At 41.0% G+C, this 24,562-nt stretch overlaps 1 protein-coding gene across 1 annotated transcript in view; it reads left to right on the top strand.

Moving 5' to 3' along the window:
* LOC133616503 (protein ABHD8-like) overlaps window positions 1-24,562 on the top strand; it is a 37,531-nt gene that overhangs the window by 12,813 nt on the left and 156 nt on the right. Inside the window, exons 2-5 of the mRNA XM_061975857.2 lie at window positions 7,134-7,923; window positions 12,998-13,168; window positions 18,125-18,341; window positions 21,760-24,562. The exon at window positions 21,760-24,562 is cut by the window's right edge and continues 156 nt beyond it. Coding sequence (XP_061831841.2) covers window positions 7,136-7,923; window positions 12,998-13,168; window positions 18,125-18,341; window positions 21,760-22,041 — 1,458 coding nt within the window. The 5' untranslated portion in view covers window positions 7,134-7,135 and the 3' untranslated portion in view covers window positions 22,042-24,562. The remainder of the gene's footprint in view (window positions 1-7,133; window positions 7,924-12,997; window positions 13,169-18,124; window positions 18,342-21,759) is intronic.

Here is a 24,562-nt window from a genome sequence, read left to right as displayed (position 1 = left end):
CAGCACTATTTAATTAATCTGTGCTATACGCAGATAAACTCAGCCAGCATAGTTTGTTTGCTGTCCGTTTAGCATTCATGTTAGCGACGCCATCCTCACGTTCATGTTTCGCCTTAAGATGCTATTTTGCACTTGATGTGCGGCAATGATAACGAAGTCTGTCGCTGCAATACTAACTCATCATCTCAGTTTTATTTAAAGTTTTGTCAGTTTGTTTTGAAGGGCGCAGAACACATCACTCTATCATCACACTGCCTGGTGTGTGACGTGATCACGAGGGGTGTAAAAAATATATACTTCAGATTAATCGGTATTCTTATTTGTAACGATTCTTAATTACATTTATCAATTTGAATCAAAACATTTTATTAAATTGTTTTATTTATTTTTTCAATCTGTCCTGTCCAGCCACTGAGGCAAATCATTTTGTTGACCCAAAACCAGTGAAGTTGGCACGTTGTGTAAATGGTAAATAAAAACAGAATACAATGATTTGCAAATCCTTTTCAACTTATATTCAATTGAATGCACTGCAAAGACAAGATATTTAATGTTCGAACTGAGAAACATTTTTTTTTTTTACTTAGAATTTAATGGCAGCAACACATTGCAAAAAAGTTGGCACAGGGGCATTTTTACCACTGTGTTACATGGCCTTTCCTTTTAACAACACTCAGTAAACATTTGGGAACTGAGGAGAACAATTTTTGAAGCTTTTCAGGTGGAATTCTTTCCCATTCTTGCTTGATGTACAGCTTAAGTTGTTCAACAGTCCGGGGCCTCCGTTGTGGTATTTTAGGCTTCATAATGCGCCACACATTTTCAATGAGAGACATGTCTGGACTACAAGCAGGCCAGTCTAGTACCCGCACTCTTTTACTACGAAGCCACACTGTTGTAACATGTGCAGAATGTGGCTTGCCATTGTCTTGCTGAAATAAGCAGGGGCGTCCATGAAAAAGACGTTGCTTGGGTGGCAACATATGTTGCTCCAAAACCTGTATGTACTTTCAGCATTAATGGTGCCTTCACAGATGTGTAAGTTACCCATGCTTTGGGCACTAATACACCCCCATACCATCACAGATGCTGGCTTTTGAACTTTGCCCTTATAACAGTCCAGATGGTTCTTATCCTCTTTGGTCCGGAGGACACAACATCCACAGTTTCCAAGAACAATTTGAAATGTGGACTCGTCAGACCACAGAACACTGTTCCCCTTTGCATCAGTCCATCTTAGATGAGCTCGGGCCCAGCGAAGCCAGCGGCGTTTCTGGATGTTGTTGATGAACGGCTTTCGCTGTGCATAGTAGAGTTTTAACTTGCACTTACAAATGTAGCGACGAACTGTACTTACTGACAGTGGTTTTCTGAAGTGTTCCTGAACCAATGTGGTGATATCCTTTAAACACCAATGTCGGTTTTTGATGCAGTACTGCTTGAGGGATCGAAGGTCACGGTCATTCAATGTTGGTTTTCGTCTTTGAACCTTTTGATGATATTACGGACCGTAGATGGTGAAATCCCTACATTTTTTGCAATAGCTGGTTGAGAAATGTTGTTCTTAAAGTGTTGGACGATTTGCTCACACAATTGTTCACAATGTGGTTACTCTTGCCCCATTCTTGTTTGTGAATGACTGAGCATTTCATGGAAGCTGCTTTTATACCCAATCATGGCACCCACCTGTTTCCAATTAGCCTGTTCACCTGTGGGCTGTTCCAAATAAGTGTTTGATGAGCATTCCTCAACTTTCTCAGTCTTTTTTGCCACTTGTGCCAGCTTTTTTGAAACATGTTGCAGGCGTCAAAGTCCAAATGAGCTAATATTGGCAAAAAATAAAGTTTACTAGTTCGAACATTAAATATCTTGTCTTTGCAGTATATTCAATTGAATATAAGTGGAAAAGGATTTGCAAATCATTGTATTCTGTTTTTATTTACGAGTTACACAACGCGCCAACTTCACTGGTTTTGGGTTTTGTAGATGCCCATATTTGTTGTACAGATTTCCTTTACAAAAGAAAAGTGTGGGATACTTCTCTTGTTGCCTTATTTATATTTGACCAGCTTTCTTTTAAATAATATAGAAATTGATCAGCGCTGTTTATCTTTTTTATGGAGGAATGTAGTTAATCATAGAACTGGCATCCAATGTATAGATTTTGAATCGAGAACCGTTTTGAATCGAGAACCGATTCTGAATCGAATCGTTACCCAAAGAATCGAATGAAAACAAACACTGTGATTAATCATTTATGGTAATGCGATATATATATTTTTTTATGAATCACGTGCGTTAATGTTAACAGCCATAATTATGACTAAAAAAATGTTTTTATGAAGGCCCCTAATGAAGGCTGCTAGTTTACACTTTTTTTGTGACCCAAGCCGCACACTTTTAAAAATGGAACGACCCGGAAGAGACGATAAACCAAATTTGATAGAAAAGTGATGGCAACATACATATACATAACATATGATAACCAACATGGTCTGATACTATATTCGGCTCCTATAATGGGTCGAGGGTAGCATCAAACAAGCGAGGGTTGTACATACGCTGCCTCTCGTCCAAGGACAGCAGGAATAGGGATAGCTATTGTTTACGTTTCATCTGATTTTAGTACCAAATCGGTACTTTAAAGACCAAAATGGGGCCACAAGCATGTTTTTGTGTAAAAGTCGAGAGCAGGGGTGTCCTAACTTTTTCCACTGAGGGCCGCACACTGAAAAATCAAAGCATGCGGGCCATTTTGATATTTTTCATTTTCAAAACCAATATATATATAAACCCCTAGGGCTCCCCTTCATTTTGGTTACTGTTAAAGGTCCCGGGGACCCACAAGGGTCTCGGTAATTAAAGTGTTAAAATAAGTCATATATTAATGTTTTTTTTTTTTAACTTTCAACACTTAAATATCTACATATCAACTGTTGTGATGTGAAGTAATTGAAGTGTTAAATAGGTAAATAATCCATAAAAACTAGAGATGTCCGATAATATCAGACTGCCGATATTATCGGCCGATAAATGCTTTAAAATGTAATATCGGAAATGATCGGTATCGGTTTCAAAATTATCGGTATCGGTTTCAAAAAGTAAAATGTATGACTTTTTAAAACGCCGCTGTGTACACGGACGTAGGGAGAAGTACAGAGCGCCAATAAACCTTAAAGGCACTGCCTTTGTGTGCCGGCCCAGTCACATAATATCTACGGCTTTTCACACACACAAGTGTATGAAAGCATACTTGGTCAACAGCCATACAGGTCACACTGAGGGTGGCCGTATAAACAACTTTAACACTGTTACAAATATGCGCCACACTGTGAACCCACACCAAACAAGAATGACAAACACATTTCGCGAGAACATCCGCACCGTAACACAACATAAACACAACAGAACAAATACCCAGAACCCCTTGCAGCACTAACTCTTCCGGGACGCTACAATATACATCCCCCGCCAGCCCCTCCCCCCACCTCAACCTCCTCATGCAAATAATGCACTTTGTGACTTCAATAATAAATATGGCAGTGCCATGTTGGCATTTTTTTCCATAACTTGAGTTGATTTATTTTGGAAAACCTTGTTACATTGTTTAATGCATCCAGCGGGGCATCACAACAAATTTAGGCATAATAATGTGTTAATTCCAGTATCGGTTGATATCGGAATCGGTAATTAAGATTTGGACAATATCGGAATATCGGATATCGGCAAAAAAGCCATTATCGGACATCACTAATAAAAACATTGTTTTTTTTATCAATATTATTAAAAAGAAAAAAATCAGACTAAAGGTTTCAGGGATTTAAAAGGCCCTCCCCTCATAAAAGTGTTAAAAATAAGTTGTATATCATTATATATTATTTTAATTTAAACGCTTAAATCTCTAGATCAACTTCTGATCTATCTATCAATAGTACGATTTTATTATTTTTTGAGCAACGACAGTTTTAAAGTACAAATCTGCCTTAATGACAGCTTTGTGTTATTATTAGTGTCAACATGTTCTTGTTACATTACACCTGTTGCTCTTCTATTCTGCTTTTTATGGGTTTTTTATAATAGTATTTTTTAAATGTGTCGCGGGCCACTAAGAATTAGCTGCAGGTTGCACTTTGGACACCTCTGTTCAAGCAGGTGTCTTCCTATATAAAAAAGTATTAAAAAACGTTTCACATTAATAGAAATATTTTGTAAAGGAGGAGGGTCCAACAAAAATTCTATTAAGAGCTACAGATGGGAATTATGACTCTTTGAAGGCAGCCTGATCTTGAAGAACCGTTCTTTTGCGAGATTGGCTCGTTGTTACATTGATTTTTTTAATTAAATGGGTTATACTTGTATTGTGCTTTTCTACCTTCGAGGTACTCAAAGTGCTTTGACACTATTTCCACATTCAACCATTCACACACACATTCACACACTGATGGCAGGAGCTGCCATGCAAGGCCCTAACCACGATCCATCAGGAGCAAGGGTCAGGTGTCTTGCTCAAGGACACAACGGACGTGACGAGGTTGGTAGAAGGTGGGGATCGAACCAGGAACCCTCAGGTTGCTGGCACGGTCACTCTCCCAGTCTCGCCACGCCGTCCCCTAAAAAATTAAATTAATTAACTAAATTATTTTTTTTTAGAAATAACTTGTTTTTAATCAAGGAAACAATTACAAATAATAAGATAAGATTTGGAACTGAATAATTCAAAATTACACGGAGTATATATATTGGTGGGAATTCTTCTGAAATATTTATAACAATTGAATTTGGCTTTTGTGTTTTCATTGTAAACGCTCTATAAGGTGGTGCCATATCCCATATATGCATTGACAATGAGATTTGCGCTCACCTACAAAACTTTTTGGATCACAAGTACAGATAAACACATGAATGTAACAAATAATAATTTGTCTACAATTGTATATAAAACAATAAAAATTAGGACAAATTAAAATGCTAAAACAAATGTGAACTATCCTACCTGGTGTGTGTACACCTGAACCACTTTACTAATCCACAGTAGAACAATTAACCAGAGCGGTTCTTTAAAATTCTGATACGTTTCCTTTGACTCTGACTCATTTTCCAGTCCAATCGCGTTATTTTTACTTCAACCGCTTAAATCTCTAGATCAGTGGTTCTTAACCTGGGTTCGATCGAACCCTAGGGGTTCAGTGAGTCGGCCTCAGGGGTTCGGCGGAGCCTCCGCCGTGGAGGTCAAGACACACCCGACTCATTGTGTAAATAAAAACGTCTCCCTATTGGCGTATTATGGATACGGCAACAGCGGAAGTCACACTGATTTGCAGGTGTGTAATTTGTTGTGAGTTCGTGCACTGTGTTGGTTTTGTTCTTTGAACAAGGTGATGTTCATGCACGGTTCATTTTGTGCACCAGTAACAAAACATAATTTTTCACTAAAGAAGGGTTCGGTGAATGCGCATATGAAACTGGTGGGGTTCGGTACCTCCAACAAGGTTAAGCACCACTGCTCTAGATCAACTTCAGATCTATTTGTCGACAGTAAGTTTTTATTGTTTTTTAAAAACTGCTTGCAAGGTAGCTTTGTGTTTTTAGCGTCAACATTGCAACATTTTCTCGTTACAACACAACACAATATTATGTCAGACTCACTCGACATCCATTGCATTCGGTCTCCCCTAGAGGGGGGGGGGGGGGGGGGGGGGGGGGGGGTTACCCACATATGCGGTCCTCTCCAAGGTTTTTCATAGTCATTTACATCGACGTCCCACTGGGGTGAGTTTTTCCTTGCCCTTATGCGGGCTCTGTACCGAGGATGTCGTTGTGGCTTGTGCAACCCTTTGAGACACTTGTGATTTAGGGCTATATAAATAAACATTGATTGATTGATTGATTGATACCTGCTCAGTGGCCTAGTGCAGTGTTTTTCAACCACTGTGCCGCGGCACACTAGTGTGCCGTGACATATTGTCTGGTGTGCCGTGGGAAATTATGCAACTTCACCTAATTGGTCCAAAAAATATTTTTTGCAAATCAACAATTATAATAATGTGCCGTTGTCTAGTGCAGTGTTTTTCAACCTTTTTTGGTATGTAATGCTTAAACCAAAAATGAACAAAAGGCAAGTCCGCTAGGAAAAGGCACTGAAGCATAGGGGGATGGCTATGCAAAACAAAAGTAAAACTGAACTGGCTACAAAGTAAACAAAAACAGAATGCTGGACGACAGCAAAAACTTACAGCGTGTGGAGCGGAGACGGCGTCCACAAAGTACATCCCGTACATGACATGACAATCAACAGTGTCCTCACAAAGAAGGATAGTGTACGCACAACTTAAATAGTCTTGATTGCCAAAACAAAGCAGGTGTGGGCAATGGAACTCAAAGGAAGGCGTGAAGCTGCTACAGGAGAACACCAAAAAAACAGGAAGGGTCACCAAATTAACAGCGCAAGACAGGAACTAAAGCACTACACACAGGAAACAACAACAAACTCAAAATAAGGCACGACAACCTGGTGGAGTTTCATTTTTTAATCTTTTCTGCCGGTCGTGTGCCTTCGTATTTTTTTTTATGAACAAAATGTGCCTTAGCTCAAAAAAGGTTGAAAAACACTGGCCTAGTGGTTAGATTGTCCGCCCTGAGATCGTTAGGTTGTGAGTTCAAACCCCGGCCGAGTCATACCAAAGACTATAAAAATGGGACCCATTACCTCCCTGCTTGGCGCTCAGCATCAAGGGTTGGAATTGGGGGTTAAATCACCAAAAATTATTCCTGGGCGCGGCACCGCTGCTGCTCACTGCTCCCCTCATCTCCCAGGGGGTGAACAAGGGGATGGGTCAAATGCAGAGGACAAATTTCACCACACCTAGTGTGTGTGTGACAATCATTGCTACTTTAACTTTAACTTAACTTAAATTACACCTGTTGCTCTTCTATTCTGCTTTTTATAATAGTATTTTTAAAATGTGCCGCGGGCCACTAAGAATGAGCTGCAGGCCGCATTTTCGGACACCTCTGGTCAAGCAGGTGTCTTCCTATATCAACATAACCATCTGTACAAACACTGACTGTTCCTTAAGCTCATAGTCCTGAAGTGTCATGTTTGGTCACGGTTGTGTTTGTGTGTTTGAATGCAGCCATGCTGACCAGCTTTATGGAAGGTTTTCTCTGCTGCCTTACCTCAAAGTCAACCAACGTCGTGGTTCCTGCAGAGTCCTCCGAACCTGCCGACGGTTACGAGTTTGTGGAGGTGAAACCAGGCCGGGTCATTCGTGTTCGACATGCCATCCCCGAGCGGTCCGTGGTGGATCAACCGGCGGGTCAGGGCGGGTGTGTCAGTTGCAAAAGAAGGATCTCAGTCTACTGCAATGGACAGCTGTTCATCGATAACCTGGGCGACAAGGCAGGGGCGGAGTTGAAGACGTGCCAGAATGGGGAAACAGAACCAAACAGCACGGTGGAGCTTGAACTGAGAGACTGTGGCAAATCATCACCGCTCGTTAACGCCACTGACGCCCGTCCGGACTCGATCACGGCGGGTAAAGTTTTGACTTCTGAGACGGGATCAGGAGACCCACCCGCCGCTCTTCAGGCCGAAGCGTCGCAGAACCGACGCAGGCGGAAGCCGAAGCGTACCGTGGTGATCGACTGTGAGAGGAAAATATCAGCATGTAAAGAAACGCATGCGGACGTCGCTTTGTTCTTCATTCATGGCGTTGGAGGCTCTCTGGACATCTGGAGGAGCCAGCTGGACTTCTTTTCTCGACTGGGCTACGAGGTGATCGCCCCGGATCTTGCAGGTCACGGGTGCAGCTCAGCACCTCGTATACCTGCAGCCTACACATTTTATGCTCTGGCAGAGGACATACGACTTATCTTCAAGAGATATGCACGCAAGAGGAATATTCTCATTGGACATTCTTACGGGTAAAGTATTTTTATTATCACGCCCACATATATACCCAGATCACGCGCCGTACGTAGGGCCCTGCAATCCGTGGTGCTAGCGATTGATACCCAATTAGGTACTTTTTAGGCATTAGCCGAATTCTGTCTACTACTTTTGTGTGAAGAAACGCAAGTAAAACTTCAATTAATGAGTGACAGGGTGCTTCATTTTAAATTTGACCGTAAATGTATTCCAAGCTGGTTCCTGCTCCGTCACTGATAAAAATAGAACGGCAAATTTCCTCTAACTCCAGAGGCGCACAGCGTTAGTGCTTGTCTTTAAAGTACAGCACTGGGTTTCAAGTTCCAGTCGGAGTTTGTCATGATCTGTGGTCTGTATCATGTTTTTGTATTTTCTGTTAGTTTTAAGACTGCATTAGTTCCTGTTTTTGTGTACCCTTGTTTGTTTTAGTTTCCATGGCGACTTATGATTTTCACCTGCCTCTTTCGTTCAAGACACTAATCAGGAGACTATTATTTAAACCTGTCTTTGCCAGTTAGTCGGCCTGGCATCATTCTGTCACAACGTTTTGTTTTTTTCGCAGCTTACTGCGAGGATTGTTCTCCCTTGGATGCAATCGGACTATCTCGGACAAGGCGTGAAGGTGTTTAATTATTCAAAATCCTACACATCACAAAAGACAAAAACAAAAAGGAAAGCGTGCCGTACGCACCAGAGGCTAAAGAACAAAAAACGTAATGCAGAAAATATAGACATTAACACTTAGCATGAACTATGGCATAGCAAAAACAAACATGAAACTGTGGCATGACAACTAGCATAACCAAGGAATCAGATCTGAAACGAGCAGCATGAACTATGGTAATTCATGAAAACAAGCAATGACGCCAGGCCGACTAACCGGCAAAGACAGGCTTAAATAATAGTCTCCTGATTAGAAACAGGTGTGTCCCGAACGCAAGAGGCAGGTGAAAATCATAAGTCGCCATGGAAACTAAAACAAACAAGGGTGCACAAAAACAGGAACTAATTGAGTCTTAAAACTAACAGAAAATACAAAAACATGATCCAGACCGCAGATCATGACAGAGTTGAGTTGGGAAGATTAACAGACTGTTGTCTTAATGACGTTAAAATTGTCATTTTGCACAAAATGTTTTATCAATGAACAATCTGTTTCCCCATGATTTATTTTAGTACAAATTATACATTAAATTAAATTCAAGTTTGATTAAAAAAAATATAAAAAATGTTTCACGTTAATAGAAATATTTTGTAAAGGAGGAGGGTCCAAAAAAAATTCTACTAAGAGCTACAGATGGGAATTATGACTCTTTGAAGAGAGCCTGATCTTGAAGAACCATTCTTTTGCAAGATTGGCTTGTTGTTACATTGATTAAAATTTTCTTTTTTTTCTTTTTTAGAAGTAACTTGTTTTTTATCAAGGAAACAATTACAAAGAAGTGTCAGAGTTTGTTGGTGACGAACCCCAAGATGCAGAGATGACGGCAGACATTGAGCGAGAAAACATGATTTAATTTAACACTATAGCAAAAAAACAAACAAAAGGGTACAAACAAAAGGCGCGCACAAGGCGGAGAACAAACTTGGCTATGAACTAAAATAGCACAAAGGCTAACTGTCGACAAAAACAAAAACACTTACTGTGACACGAAGGAACTATGACATGAGCAGAGTGAACAAAAGTAGACAGAGCTACAACGACAAGTATTATGACAGGTAGTAGTGACATCGACAATGACAGGTAGGAACGACAATAATCCAGCACTGACTGGAGGGGAAGGCAGGTTTAAATAGCAGCTGGCTGATTGACACCAGGTGTGGCCAGGTGCCAATCAGCCACAGCTGAGGGGAAGCAGCACTCAGGGAGACAATCAGGAAATGAAGACAAAATAAAAGCGCTGACAGAAAACTAAGATAAACGCAGAGGAAAAACTAAAACACAGTCAAACTGTCAGGGACAAGCCTGACAAGAAGAATACGAAGAATAAGATTTGGATCTGAATCATTCAAAATTACACAGAGTATATACTGTATATTGGTGGGAGTTCTTCTGAAATATTTATAACAATTTATGCGTTTTCATTGTAAGCGCTCCTTAAGGTGGTGCCATATCCCATATATGCATTGACAATGAGATTTGCTCTCACCTAAAAAACTTTGTGGATCACAAGTACAGATAAACACATGAAAGTAATAAATAAGAATTTGTCTACAATTGTATATAAAACAATAAAAATTAGGACAAATTAAAATGCTAAAACAAATGTGTACTATCCTATCTGGTGTGTGTACACCTGAATCACTTTACTAATCCACAGTAGAACGATTAACCAGAGCGGTTCTTTCAAATTCTGATACGTTTACTTTGACTCTGACTCATTTTCCAGTCCAATCGCATGCCGTGCACATGCCTAGGCACTTTGTATGTAAAATATCTTGTAAACGAACAGCTCGCAACGGTGAATCAGTTCTCATCGTTCACTTTAAAAGAGCCGTTCAAAAGATTTGACTCGTTTGCAAAAGCCCTACAAAGGGCCCCAATTAAGCCAGGGGCGGCCCTGCTGAACAAACTGAACAAACAAGTATTTAGCAGGCGTAAAACTAACAATGTCTGTCTATGTTGCATTAACTCTCAATCGGGGGGGATTTGTGGATGAACATTTTGACCGTGTGGTTTGTGGGACGAGTACATTGAATGACAGGAGGTACTGTCATTGGGTAAACCCAATCTGTCCCCATTCCCCACTTAGGGTCCTATTCTGCTGCTTGTGCCTTTTTTATATGCTTGAAGTTACACAAGTTCCTCTCGTTTGTATTCTCCCATCCGGACGGCCGACACGCCCACTTTGCGTAAGTTAGGCAGAAGTGCTTACTTAAGTCAGGAACCAAGGCAGGTTCATTACTAATAAGACATCTTTTTTTTTGGTTGTTAAAGTCATTAAAATCCATAAAAAAATAACATTTTAAATTTGAAAAAGTGCCTGTCACGTGATCATGTGTTGTCATGGTGATGCAGCGTGTGTATGCACACTACAACAGCTTCTTCTTCATGGCTGTGAATACTAATCTGTAGATGGAACTTTGTTTCACTCGTTATTAGAACCACCCTGATGCTATTTCTGATATTCAGCGCCGCCTTCACCTAAGGAGGGGACCTGGGGCTGAGGAGGTTTTGGGCCCTCGCCCCAAAAACTGTAGCGGTACAGTTGGAGAAAGAGACGGCACGGAGGCAGGGACGTCGTTAGCTTGCAGCGTGTCTATTAATATATATAAATGAAGTGTGTGACTAATCCAAATGTATATGGTGTGACTATGTGTAGCGATTATATGTGGAGTGTTACTGGGTGGTGTTGAAGGTGCGTGTTGAGATTGGTGCGGAAGTCCAGAAAGGGCAAGGCAGGCTCGGAGGTCCGGGGACAGGCAGGTGGTCAGGGGCAGGAGCAAAGCATCGTTGTCCGGGGGCAGGCGTGAGGTCGAGATCCGAGAAGGCAGCAGGAAGTCTAGAGGGGATCCGGGGAGACGAGACACACAGTTCGAAACCAGGGGATGACAAAGGGCTGCTGGATAACGATACAGGAGCACAACGGAGGGGAAACACAAAGAGCGAGGAAGCACATAGGCAAGGAAGCTAGAGATGTGTAAGGCTTACTGTACTGGTATAAGTAGCTACGTTCTGGCACTGGAACGCAGGATGCGCTGGCTTATGAAGGCAGGGATCTCATCAGCGTCAGGTGTGTTGATAGTTGCTGGAGGAGAGGAACGCCCGTGGGTGTGTCCCGAGGCGTGCTCAGTGGAGCGCACAGCAGAGTGAGAGGCGACAGGTGTTTGAACCGTAACAAATTCAGTTTGCGAAAAACAACATGACTTTACTCAACAGAGCAGCAACAATGCAAAAATTTCAAATTTTTCAAATAACTTTGTTCATAAAAACTTTTCCTTCGCGATGGGCGCATGCACGTCTGTGCGAGTATAACAGAGGCCAGTCAACTTCAAGAATAGTGCTAGCGATCTGGGAGATTGCCCGTGCTTTTAGCTCAGTAGTAGTAGCACGCTCGACTCTCACACCGGCGACCTGGATTCGCAACCCGCTCGGAGCAATAGCTAAAAACAACGCAGCTGAGAGAGAGAGAGTACACAACTGAGATATTGTCTGGTGTGCCGTGGGAGATTATGTAATTCCACCTAATTGGGTTAAAAATATTTTTTGCAAACCAGTAATTATAATCCGCAAATGTGCGGTTGTTGAGTGTCTGTGCTGTCTAGAGATCGGCAGAGTAACCGTGTAATACTCTTCCATATCACTGTCTGGAACATGGTTTGTCGTTATCACCTTATGCAGACGACAGCGGTAAAAAGGTATCTAATGCTTAAACCAAAAATAAACAAAAGGCAAGTGCCGCTAAGAAAAGGCATTGAAGTTTAGGTATGGCTATGCAAAACGAAGCTAAAACTGAACTGCCTGCAAAGTAAACAAAAACAGAATACTGGAGGACAGCAAAGACTTACAGCGTGTGGAGCAGCAGATGGCGTCTACAAAGTACATCCGTACATGACATGACAATCAACAACAAAATAGGAGCGCAAGACAAGAATTAAAACACTACACACAGGAAAATACAAAAAACACTCCAAATAAGTCACGGCGTGATGTGACAGGTCGTGACAGTAGACCTACTTTGAGACAAGAGCTATAGTGATGCATGGTTGGTTATGGTTTGAATTCATATCCAACAATTGCGAGAACAACTTTTTACTGTCAATATCGGCTGTTTCATTTTTTTATGTTTTCTGCTGGTGGTGTGCCTCAAGATTTTTCCAATGAAAAAAATGTGCCTTAGCTCAGAAAAGGTTCTACAACACTGCTTTAAGACACCAGAGACACAAGTGACAGAACATTTTGGTTAGGTAATGTATACTATTTATTAATCTAATGAATTATTTAAAAGGTCGTTGGGAGTGTATAGGAACTGTAGCCATTATGAAATATATAGAAACCAAAGAAAACCAGTGAAAACATGCAATTTCCCAACCAGGAGTGTAACCAGAATTTGTTTCTGCCTGCCCCAGTGTGTCGTTCTGTACCTTCCTGGCCCACGAGTACCCAGAACAGATCCACAAGATGGTGATGATCAACGGAGGTGGTCCCACAGCTCTGGAGCCCAGCCTGTGCTCCGTGTTCAACTTGCCTACCTGTGTCCTCCATTGCCTCTCTCCACTGCTCACCTGGAGTTTTCTCAAGTAAGACTTACTAAAAACCACATCTTGCTGGAACAATGATTGCCGACCACTGTTCCCAATAGTGACAAGCAGAACAATTCAATGCTCTTCCACTAGATTCATTTCATTTTAAACAGGCAAATTGACAGACAATATGAATATAACAAAAGTCGTACCAATTTATAAGACCGGAGACAAACACCAGTTTACAAACTACAGACCTGTTTGTCTACTTCCACAATTTTCTAAAATTTTCGACAAACTGTTTAACAGATTGGACAAATTCATAAATAAAACTGAAACACAGACAACCAATTTGGATACAGAGTGAACATTTTAACATCAATGGCATTAATCGAAATAACAGAAGAGATCACAAATGCAATAGATAGTAAAAAATGTGCTGCTGCAGTTTTTATGGACTTAACAAAAGCATTTGACACAATCAATCATAACATCTTAATAAACAAAATACAACAGTATGGCATCAGAGTAGGGTTGAACGATATATCGATATACTCGATATATCGCGGGTTTGTCTCTGTGCGATTTAGAAAATGACTATATCGTGATATTCGAGTATTCGTTCTCATTTAGTTGCTTTTAACTGCAGGCATTACACTACAGGCTCTTCTCACTCTTTCTTGTCTGTCCTTCTCACAGAGACTTAAACAAGCGCACCTTCTTACATACGTCACATACGTATACGCCCTCGCGGAGCAGAGAGGTAGCGGCATCGCTAAAGTTAGCTGTGGTGCGAGTGGTAATACGAGGGAAAGAAGGTGCAAATCTGGTAACAAATGAAGGAAGAATTAATTCCCAAGAAAAACAGCACAGGGTCCATCGTCTGGCAGTGGTTTGGCTTCAAGTGGGAATGTCGAACAGACAACCGTAATTTGTAAAGTGTGGGGCGGAAGCGTTGCTACAAAAAGAAGCATTACTGCTAATATGTAGCATCATTTGAAAAGTCACCCGCTCGAGAATGAAGACTGCTTACTCCGCATGTCAACAACTTTGTTCAGTGCCACACCAACAAAATGCAGAGGCAGCCATTTCCACATCAACACCGTATGAAAAAAATAGTCCACGACATAAGGAGATAACGTCCGGCGGAACCTACCACATAGCGAAGGACATACACAATTTGATTTCCTATTATGCAGCTCATTTTTATTTGGCAGTTATTGAAATATCTTGTGTGACATCATGCACAAAAATGTACTTTATTTGTTTTAAACTATTGTAGTCGCGTTCTGTACAAAAAGTGCACTTTAATTTAGTGTTGTTTTGATTTGTCATCTTAGTGACATCATGCTCAAAAGTGCACTTATAGCTTGTTTTAAAATGTCTCTGACAATCTTGCACTTTCTGTTTTGAAATGACATGAATGTTTGTGCCACTGCTTAATAATTGTTTAACAAATACAATTTTGGTCAATTGACTTAGTTGTGATTTCCCTCTCTGCATGAAAGTTTAAAATGAGCATATATTAATGCAGTATGAAGAAGAATGTTTTAATGTAGACACATAGAATCATCATACTGCTGTGATTATATGCATCAAGTGTTCATTCAAGGCTAAGGCAAAATTTCGAGATATACATCGTGTATCGCGATATGGCCTAAAAATATCGAGATATTAAAAAAAGGCAATATCGCCCAGCCCTACATCAGAGGTTTGGTATTGAACTGGATAAGAAGCTACTTAACCAACAGGAAGCAATACGTGAAGATAGGCAAACACACGTCTACAGAGCTAAAAATATTTTGTGGCGTACCTCAGGGATCAATACTAGGACCAAAAATGTTAAATCTTCATATAAACGACATTTGTAAAGTTACAAAGGACTTAAAGTTAGTATTATTTGCAGATGATGCAACTGTGTTTTGTTCAGGAGAGAACACATAGAAGCTAATACAAATAATAACAGAAGAAATTAACAAAATAAAAAGATAATTTGACAAAAACAGACTATCTTTGAATCTCAGTAAAAACAAAATAATGCTATTCGGTAACAGTAGAAGAGAAAGTCAAACACAAATACAAATAGATATGAAAGGGTAAAAATAACACATTTTTGGGTGTATTGATAGAATGATAGAATGATAAAATGAACTGGAAACCTCATGTAAAAAATATATAACATCAAGTAGCAAGAAACACATCAATAATGAATAAAGCAAAATATTATCTGGACCAAAAATCAGTCCATATTCTCTACTGCTCACTACTGTTACCATATCTGAGTTATTGTGTAGAAATATCATTCAAATGGTGTTACAAAAAAGATCAGTTAGAATAATACATAATGTTGGATATAGAGAACATACAAACCCTTTATTTATTACATCACAGATATTGAAATTCAATGATTTGGTGCATTTGCAAACAGCTAAGCAAACTATAACCTGCTACCCAAGAATGTACAACAATTCTTCTCAACAAAAGAGGAGAAATATAACCTTAGTGGAAAATCCCATTTAAAACATTTGTATACTCATACAACACTTAAGACTTTAAGCGTATCAGTATGTGGAATTAAATTATGGAATGGATTAAGTAAAGAAATAAAAAAAAGCACCAATATGATTCAGTTAAAGAGACTATTCAAGTCTCAAAGTACAAAGAAGAACAATTATCATAAATATCTTAAACCTATTGGGGGAAAAAAAGGTTGTTAATGGTTATTAATGTATTTAATATTTGTTTTCTTAATTATGGTGTATTTATTTATTATTTATGTATTCACTGTTCTGTTACAAACAGAGAACAAAAAAATGTGAAGAGACTGCTATGACATGAAAAGGAGTCGGATTAAATAAGCTCTGCTTCTTCCTACTCTTTTTCGGACGTGCTGTAATGAAACAACTGGGAATATGTGATGCATTACTTTGTAATTGTATTGTATGCATGTTCCAAATGAACTGAACTGAACGGAACCAGATGGCAGAAGGAACATAATTCTTTCTCGTGTAAAATTATACCAGGGCTATTCAACTAACGGCCTAGGGGCCAAATCCGGTGATGACACCATACCGACCCCCAAGTTCAGTTCAAAGCTTGGGAGACAAACATTTTTGCAGCAGATTCCTAAAAACATTAGAGTGCTCCTGTTGTAAAGAGGAACTTGGACAACTGCAAACACATGGCAGATCCTTGCATTAACATTTTACATAACTGCGGTGTTCCTCAAGGCACCCCTTTAAAGGCCTACTGAAATGCGATTTTCTTATTTAAACGGGGATAGCAGGTCCATTCTATGTGTCATACTTGATCATTTTGCGATATTGCCATATTTTTGCTTAAAGGATTTAGTAGAGAACATCGACGATAAAGTTCGCAACTTTTGGTCGCTTATAAAAAAGCCTTACCTGTACCGGAAGTAGCAGACGAGTAGCGTGACGTCACAGGTTGTGGAGCTCCTCACATCTGCACATTGTTTACAATCATGGCCACCAGCAGCGAGAGCGATTCGGACCGAGAAAGCGACTTTCCCCATTAATTCGAGCGAGGATGAAAGATTCGTGGATGAGGAAAGTGAGAGTGAAGGACTAGAGGGCAGTGGGAGCGATTCAGATAGGGAAGATGATGTGAGAGGCGGGTGGGACCTGATATTCAGCTGGGAATGACTAAAACAGTAAATAAACACAAGACATATACATACTCTATTAGCCACAACACAACCAGGCTTATATTTAATATGCCACAAATTAATCCCGCATAACAAACACCTCCCCCCTCCCGTCCATATAACCCGCCAATACAACTCAAACACCTGCACAACACACTCAATCCCACAGCCCAAAGTACCGTTCACCTCCCCAAAGTTCATACAGCACATATATTTCCCCAAAGTCCTCAAAGTTACGTACGTGACATGCACATAGCGGCACGCACGTACGGGCAAGGGATCAAATGTTTGGAAGCCGCAGCTGCATGCGTACTCACGGTACCGCGTCTGCGCATCCAACTCAAACTCCTCCTGGTAAGAGTCTCTGTTGTCCCAGTTCTCCACAGGCCAATGGTAAAGCTTGACTGTCATCTTCCGGGAATGTAAACAATGAAACACCGGCTGTGTTATCCGGCACAACAGTCAAGGGGTGCATTCTACGGCGGGGGTGCGTTATCCGGCACAACACCTGCCGCAATACACCGCTTCCCACCTACAGCTTTCTTCTTTGCTGTCTCCATTGTTCATTGAACAAATTGCAAAAGATTCACCAACACAGATGTCCAGAATACTGTGGAATTTTGCGATGAAAACAGACGACTTAATAGCTGGCCACCATGCTGTCCCAAAATGTCCTCTACAATCCGTGACGTCACGCGCAGGCGTCATCATACCGAGACGTTATCAGCAGGATATTTCGCGCGAAATTTAAAATTGCACTTTAGTAAGCTAACCCGGCCGTATTGGCATGTGTTGCAATGTTAAGATTTCATCATTGATATATAAACTATCAGACTGCGTGGTCGGTAGTAGTGGGTTTCAGTAGGCCTTTAAGTCCTCTCCTTTTTTGGCGGTTGCACTTTTTTTTTTTGGTAATGTGATTTATGTAACTACGGTGTTGCTGTAGCTTGTTTACTTCAGTAGTCATTTGTTGAACTTACACTCGTGGTGTTCCTCAAGGTTCCATTTCAGGTGTTTTCTTTTTCATTCTTTGGGCTATTCAACTGGTGGCCTGCAAGTTCAGTTCAAGAAACTTGTGAGAAACTCACATTTTTGCAGCAGATTCTTAAAAACACCAACATGCTGTCTGATTTTTGACTCGCTTTTTTTGCTGAAGATATTTAAAAACAACAGAGCGCTCCTGTACCTGACAAACTAAATAGACCAAAGTCAAATATATGCTTTAGAGGATGCTGGTTCGCCAGAATTTACGAAATAAAATTACCCCATAGCTCATGTCATTTGCTGAATCTTTCTAGAAAGGCTATTCAACATTCTCTGTGATTTCTCCTCGACACTCCCTACAGGGCAGGTTTTGCTCGCCAGGGCGCAAAGGAGAAGCGGCTGCTGAAAGAAAACAACGCCTTCAATGTGTCCGCTTTTGTGCTGCGTGCCATGATGAGTGGGCAGTACTGGCCAGAGGGAGATGAGGTGTACCATGCTGAGCTCACTGTGCCCGTCCTGCTGGTTCATGGAATGCATGACAAATTTGTCCCCGTTGAAGAGGATCAAAGAATGGCAGAGGTAATTGACTCAAAAAAAAACATCAAAGCGGGTCTATTATTTGAAGTTAACCTAAAAAAAAAAAAGTAGAAGACACTCGTAAATTATCAACAAATCTGAGCTGCACCGAACAGTTTTGTTAAGCCAAAATAGTTTTAAAAAGGCAATTTTTATTCATATATTTAAAGGACAAATCTATGTCCAGCAAGGGTCTTAAGTTATTACCAGAATTTCAGCTGTTTGTCGTTATGTCATAGGTTTATTGTTTATTTTGTGTCTACAATTTGCCACGGCCCTAAAAAAAACTGCTGCCAGAGAGGCTGGGCTGCATGCTAGTAAAGTAAAAAACCTCACCTTTCACTGGCTTGTGGAGGTGCTGCATGTCTGGATATATATGTATATAAATATATATATATATATATATATATATATATATATATATATATAGTCAAGGTTTCTGTGGTTTATCCGTTATACCAGAGGCCTCAGACACGCAGCCCGCGGGCCAATTGCAGCCCGCGAGACGTTATTTTGCGGCCCGCACCTTAATATGAAAATTTAATGTTAGTGCGGGAGTTTTATATGAATGGCGCTTGACAGCGTCATACTTGCCAACCCTCCCGATTTTTCCGGGAGACTCCCAAATTTCAGGGCAACCATTTTCACGAATGTCTGCCGATTTTCGCCCAAACAACAATATTAAGGGCGTGCTGTGATATCACAGCATTTAACGCCCTCTACCACCATGTACAATCAACGTGCCAGCCCAGTCACATGTTGAATTTGGCTTCCGTACACACTCGTAAATGACTGCAAGGCATACTTGATCAACAGCCACACAGGTCACACTGAGGGTGGCCGTATAAACAAGTTTAACACTGTTACAAATATGCGCCACACTGTGAACCCACACCAAACAAGAATGACCAACACATTTCGGGAGAACATCCGCACCGTAACACAACATAAACACAACAGAACAAATACCCAGAATCCCATGCATCCCTAACTCTTCCGGGCTACAATATACACCCCCGCTACCGGTCGGTAGAGGTGGGCGGGGTTGGGGGGGGGGCGTAGTTTGGTGGTAGCCGGGGTGTATATTGTAGCCCGGAAGAGTTAGGGCTGCTAGGGATTCTGGGTATTTGTTCTGTTGTGTTACGGTGCGGATGTTCTCCCGAAATGTGTTTGTCATTCTTGTTTGGTGTGGTTCACAGTGTGGCGCATATTTGTAACAGTGATAAAGTTGTTTATACGGCCACCCTCTGTGTGACCTGTATGGTTGTTGATCAAGTATGTCTTGCAGAAGCCTCATACAACATGTGACTGGGCCGGCATGCTGTTTGTATGGTGAAAAAGCGGATACGCGGACAGGTTGTAGAGGATGTTAAAGGCAGTGCCATCACGGTATGCCCTTTGTTGTCCGGGTGAAAATCGGGACAACTTCTGGAGAATGGTTGCCCCGGGAGATTGTCGGGAGGGGCACTGAAATTCGGGAGTCTCCCGGAAAAATCGGAAGGTTTGGCAAGTATGTTACTAGGGCGGGATAGCCATTCAAAGAAGGTGAATTCATTAAAAAGTGCATGTTAGATTTTTTTTTAAGAAACTACGATATGTAGTGTAGTATGTTTAGCTATTGTGGTGTACCGCTGGTCTTGCCACCTTCTCACGGGCAGAAGGTTGGCGTGGGTGTGCGACTGATCAAAGAAGACGTTGAACAAAAGGTTACTTTATTTACAAGCGAACATAACAACAGGTTTTGCAGTCTACCTGTGGGGATAGTCTGTCCAAATATATCTCTCTGTCTTTCCGGCCCAGCAAGACAACCAGTTCACTCGGTTCATACTCCATCATGACCATGTAAAGGCACGTTCGTGTATGTGGGTGTTCCCTAAGTGTCGGGCTTAGGTCATAAATCACCAAAATGATTCCCGAGCAGAGCCACCGCTGCTGCTCACTGCTCCCCTCACCTCCCAGGGGGTGGAACAAGGTATACTTGCCAACCCTCCCGATTTTCCCGGTAGACTCCCGAATTTCAGTGTCCCTCCCGAAAATCTCCCGGGGCAACCATTCTCCAGAATTTCTCCCGATTTCCACCCGGACAACAATATTGGGGGCGTGCCTTAAAGGCACTGCCTTTGGCGTCCTCTCTCACCTGAAAAGGAGACTATTATATATGTCGCCGTTATCCATAGGTTTATCTATAACCCATAAAGTAGGCAGGCACGGAGCTATTTCTCAGCGTGTGTTTATTCCAGCAGGCACGTTAATACACTGACACACAACATCCGGATTCCCATCATGCATTGCTTCAAAACTACGGCAAGTAGTAATGTCCAAAAACATAACAGAGACGAAGTAGAAGAACAAAGAAGCATACTTGCCAACGTTGAGACCTCTGAATTCGGGAGATGGGGGGGGGGGTTATATTGTAGCGTCCCGGAAGAGTTAGTGCTGCAAGGGGTTCTGGGTATTTGTTCTGTTGTGTTTATGTTGTGTTACGGTGCGGATGTTTTCCCGAAATGTGTTTGTCATTCTTGTTTGGTGTGGGTTCACAGTGTGGCGCATATTTGTAACAGTGTTAAAGTTGTTTATACGGCCACCCTCAGTGTGGCTGTTGATCAAGTATGCCTTGCATTCACTTACGTGTGTGTAAAAGCCGCATATATTATGTGACTGGGCCGGCACGCTGTTTGTATGGAGGAAAAGCGGACGTGACAACAGGTTGTAGAGGACGCTAAAGGCAGTGCCTTAAGGCACGCCCCCAATATTGTTGTCTGGGTGGAAATCGGGAGAAATTCGGGAGAATGGTTGCCCCGGGAGATTTTCGGGAGGGGCGCTGAAATTCGGGAGTCTCCCGGGAAAATCGGGAGGGTTGGCAAGTATGTGAAGAAGTGACATGGCGACGACGAGTAAGAAGAAGAAGTACGCTTGCAAGTTCCACAATGATTGGAAAAAATAATTTCAGTTCATCCAGGACAGCTCGAAGGGGAAGGGGTATGCTGCCTGCACATTTTGTATATCAGACTTCACCATTGAACACGGTGGCCGAACGGATATACTCATTCATGAACGGATTGTTTATATATATATATATATATATATGAAATACTTGAAAATATATACACCCCCCGCTACCTAGAACACTTCCCCCCTCCCCATCTCCCGAATCCGGAGGTCTCAAGGTTGGCAAGTATGGGAACAAGGGGATGGGTCAAATGGCTAATTTCACCACACCTAGTGTGTGTGACTATCAGTGGTACTTTAAATTTGACTTTACCCAGGTGCGTATGAGCTGTGTTAAAAAATGGAGTCATGATGCATTCCATCACCTAACTGGTAGCAAACCTAATGTACATGGTAGGCTGCCACAAATGCATTTGAATCCCACATAACACAATTTTCTTGACGCCTTAAAGTATACTTTTGCTTTTGTCAGATCCTCCTCATCGCTTTCCTAAAGGTCTTGGCGGACGGCAGTCACATGGTCATGATGGAATGTCCAGAGGCAGTCAACACGCTCCTGCATGAGTTCTTCCTCTGGGAACCTGCAGCCCCTCTACCGTCACAGTCCAAAACCCGCCCTGAGACCGCCAAGGCCCAAACAGACAACACCAAGGCTGCAGCAGACCCCGCCAACAAGGTGCGACCTTCTACTGCCCGGCAGGCTCCATCAAACAGTGCGGCAGACAGCAGGTCGGACAAAAGGGACAAAAAATGAGCGAAGATTTAAAAGTGGCGTGAATTCAAGTGGTTCATTTTGGAGTCCCGTGAGCTGAAAATATCCAGGAGCTGAAGGTCCTTGAAGGTGGGACTAGGACACATGTCAAATCAGACACGATATGAGAAGGAAAAGGTACTTCAGTCATGTGACCAATCAAGAAGCTTCAGGAAATTTGGTTGTGCCTTTAGGTGACGTTGCATCACCTGGGCAAACCTTCCATTCCATTCCACAGGACTGCAATATATTTGTGGAGGTGGAGGGTTTAAAACTAAACACTTTCTTCTGTCGCTTCTTTTTTTTCTCTTTTTTTTCAATGTCACAAAACGGGGCTGCCTGCCCAATCGCGGCACACGGTGCTCGTTGAGAGGAGCGATACAGGCTTTCATTTCTAAGTTTCTACTTCTGTCGCTTGTCGCAATTTTGTTTTGTTTTTTTAAATCCAGAGCGGTGATTCTCAACTGGTGGGATCGCGGGTCTTTGCCTGGTGACATTCGCAAAAGAGTCAAGTCTTTTGAGCGCCTCTTTTAAGTGAACGAATAAACTATAGTCTTTCGTTGTTTTGTTTTTTTACAGTATAAAATAACAAGACTGATTTCCTGCCCCAACCACTTCAACACATTACAAGTATTGTGACAGAAAAGTGAAAACATATAAATACAAATAAACAACTGACAAAAAATGAAAACAAAAATAATAAACAAAATCAATAGTCATTCATTTTGTTTGTGAGCCATTCTTACTCGCATATCACAATAATTTAAAATATGGCACAAACAGTAGTTTAATTAAGATAAAGATACTAATTTAAATATTGGGAGGTTCTTGCAGGTATTTTTTTTTGATTAGAGCATAAATATTTCCAATATTGAACTTTTTGCCATTTTTTTTAAATTATATGAGATACTGAATTGGTTTTGTCATGAACTGTGATCTACAATTTTAAAAATTTAGGCTGTCAAAACGATTACACTATTTAATCACAATGAATCAAATTTTTCCATAGTGAACTCATAATAAATTATGATTAATTTGTTGTTGTTTTTTGCCACGCAGACTGACGAAAGACGTTTTCCACCTGGGGTCTTATCCAGACCTTTAGTGCTCTTTCTTTCTATGATTATGAAATAAATATATATTTCAAATGATATTCTTTATGAAGTTTCCCCACTAATTCTTACCCAGTCTCGTTATTGTTTGTCTGACAGTCTGGGCTCTTGGATATTTGCGTGAGTGCGTTTAGGGGCGTGCCAAGTCGACAGAGGGCGCGATATAACCAGGAAAACGTTGTGTAGAAAAGGTCAAACTACCGACCGCTGCAGTCCTGTTTTGCTTTATCGTGGGGAAAGAAAAGCAAGCCCAAATAAGCAACCCACTAACTTTGCAAGTGACTTTGGAAAAAAAGTTGTAGCTCACGCGATAAACCATTTGTGCTATTAAATGACACATTTCTTAATCTGTTATTATTGCTCTAAGAAATACTTTTTGGAATTGTTCCACTCTGTGCGTAGTGATGACCAATGTTGGTCGCTGTTGTTGTTGTGATGATTGGTCACGCAGCCAAACCCAGTTGACAACCACTGATCACTCACTAAATGTAGTGACAAAGTTGCTAAGTTGCCAACCCTTCCGCACCGTCTTCTTATGCTCTGGTGGACCAGGTGCTTTACGATGTGTTTATGAGCAGCAGTGAACAGGTAGCAGCAAATCGATTTGTAGCATTCCAAATTTATTATTGGCGCACCGCCACAAACCTTTGGCATTTTGACTCCCGGTAAAAAAAGATATGGCAACAAGTGGGGGATGGCGACTGTGTAAACAATAATACTGAAAGAGTACATGCAGCTATTTACAGATGAAAAGTAAAAGGTGTGGCTCAGCAATGACCTGTGACTTTACACATGGCTTGAGTAAAATGGAATATTTTTGTACCACATGTAACAATATCCTTCAACGTAGCTTCAAATGTACAGTACACATTAGAATCAAATGTCCTGCCAGACATTTTGTACATACAGATTTTAAATATCAAATACAAACATATAGATGCAAGTGTCAATCCCAGAATTTCATTCTTTATATTTCTGATGAGACTGTTTTTATATTTAAGTTTTTATACATGGCACATATTCTGTATTTGTGATGGATATTAAATCTTCTATCTTTTAATCGCAGTGGGTTTTGCATTTTTGCCACAGTTGTACCAATTTGTGAATGTAAAAACCTCTATTGATCCATTTTAACATCTTTATCTATCGCTCTCTTAAATTATGATATTACGATTATTGAAACTTTTTCCATCTAGTGCCGGACACTAAAAAATTAAGGATGCCACGTTGACATTTTCAAAATATGTTTTCAATTTCTTACACAGGTAAAAAGAAAAAGTAATATACCTGTACATAAATACAAAGCTTTGTCATATTCGTAGTCATCAGTATTCACATTTCCCCTTTTATCTTTACATTTGTTTTTTATGCTTTATCCAAATAAATAAAATATTTGCTTTGTTTAATTATAT

Source organism: Nerophis lumbriciformis, linkage group LG14 (assembly GCF_033978685.3).
Source record: "Nerophis lumbriciformis linkage group LG14, RoL_Nlum_v2.1, whole genome shotgun sequence".
In the NCBI taxonomy this organism is placed as follows: domain Eukaryota; kingdom Metazoa; phylum Chordata; class Actinopteri; order Syngnathiformes; family Syngnathidae; genus Nerophis; species Nerophis lumbriciformis.
This window is presented reverse-complemented; position numbering and strand designations above follow the sequence as displayed.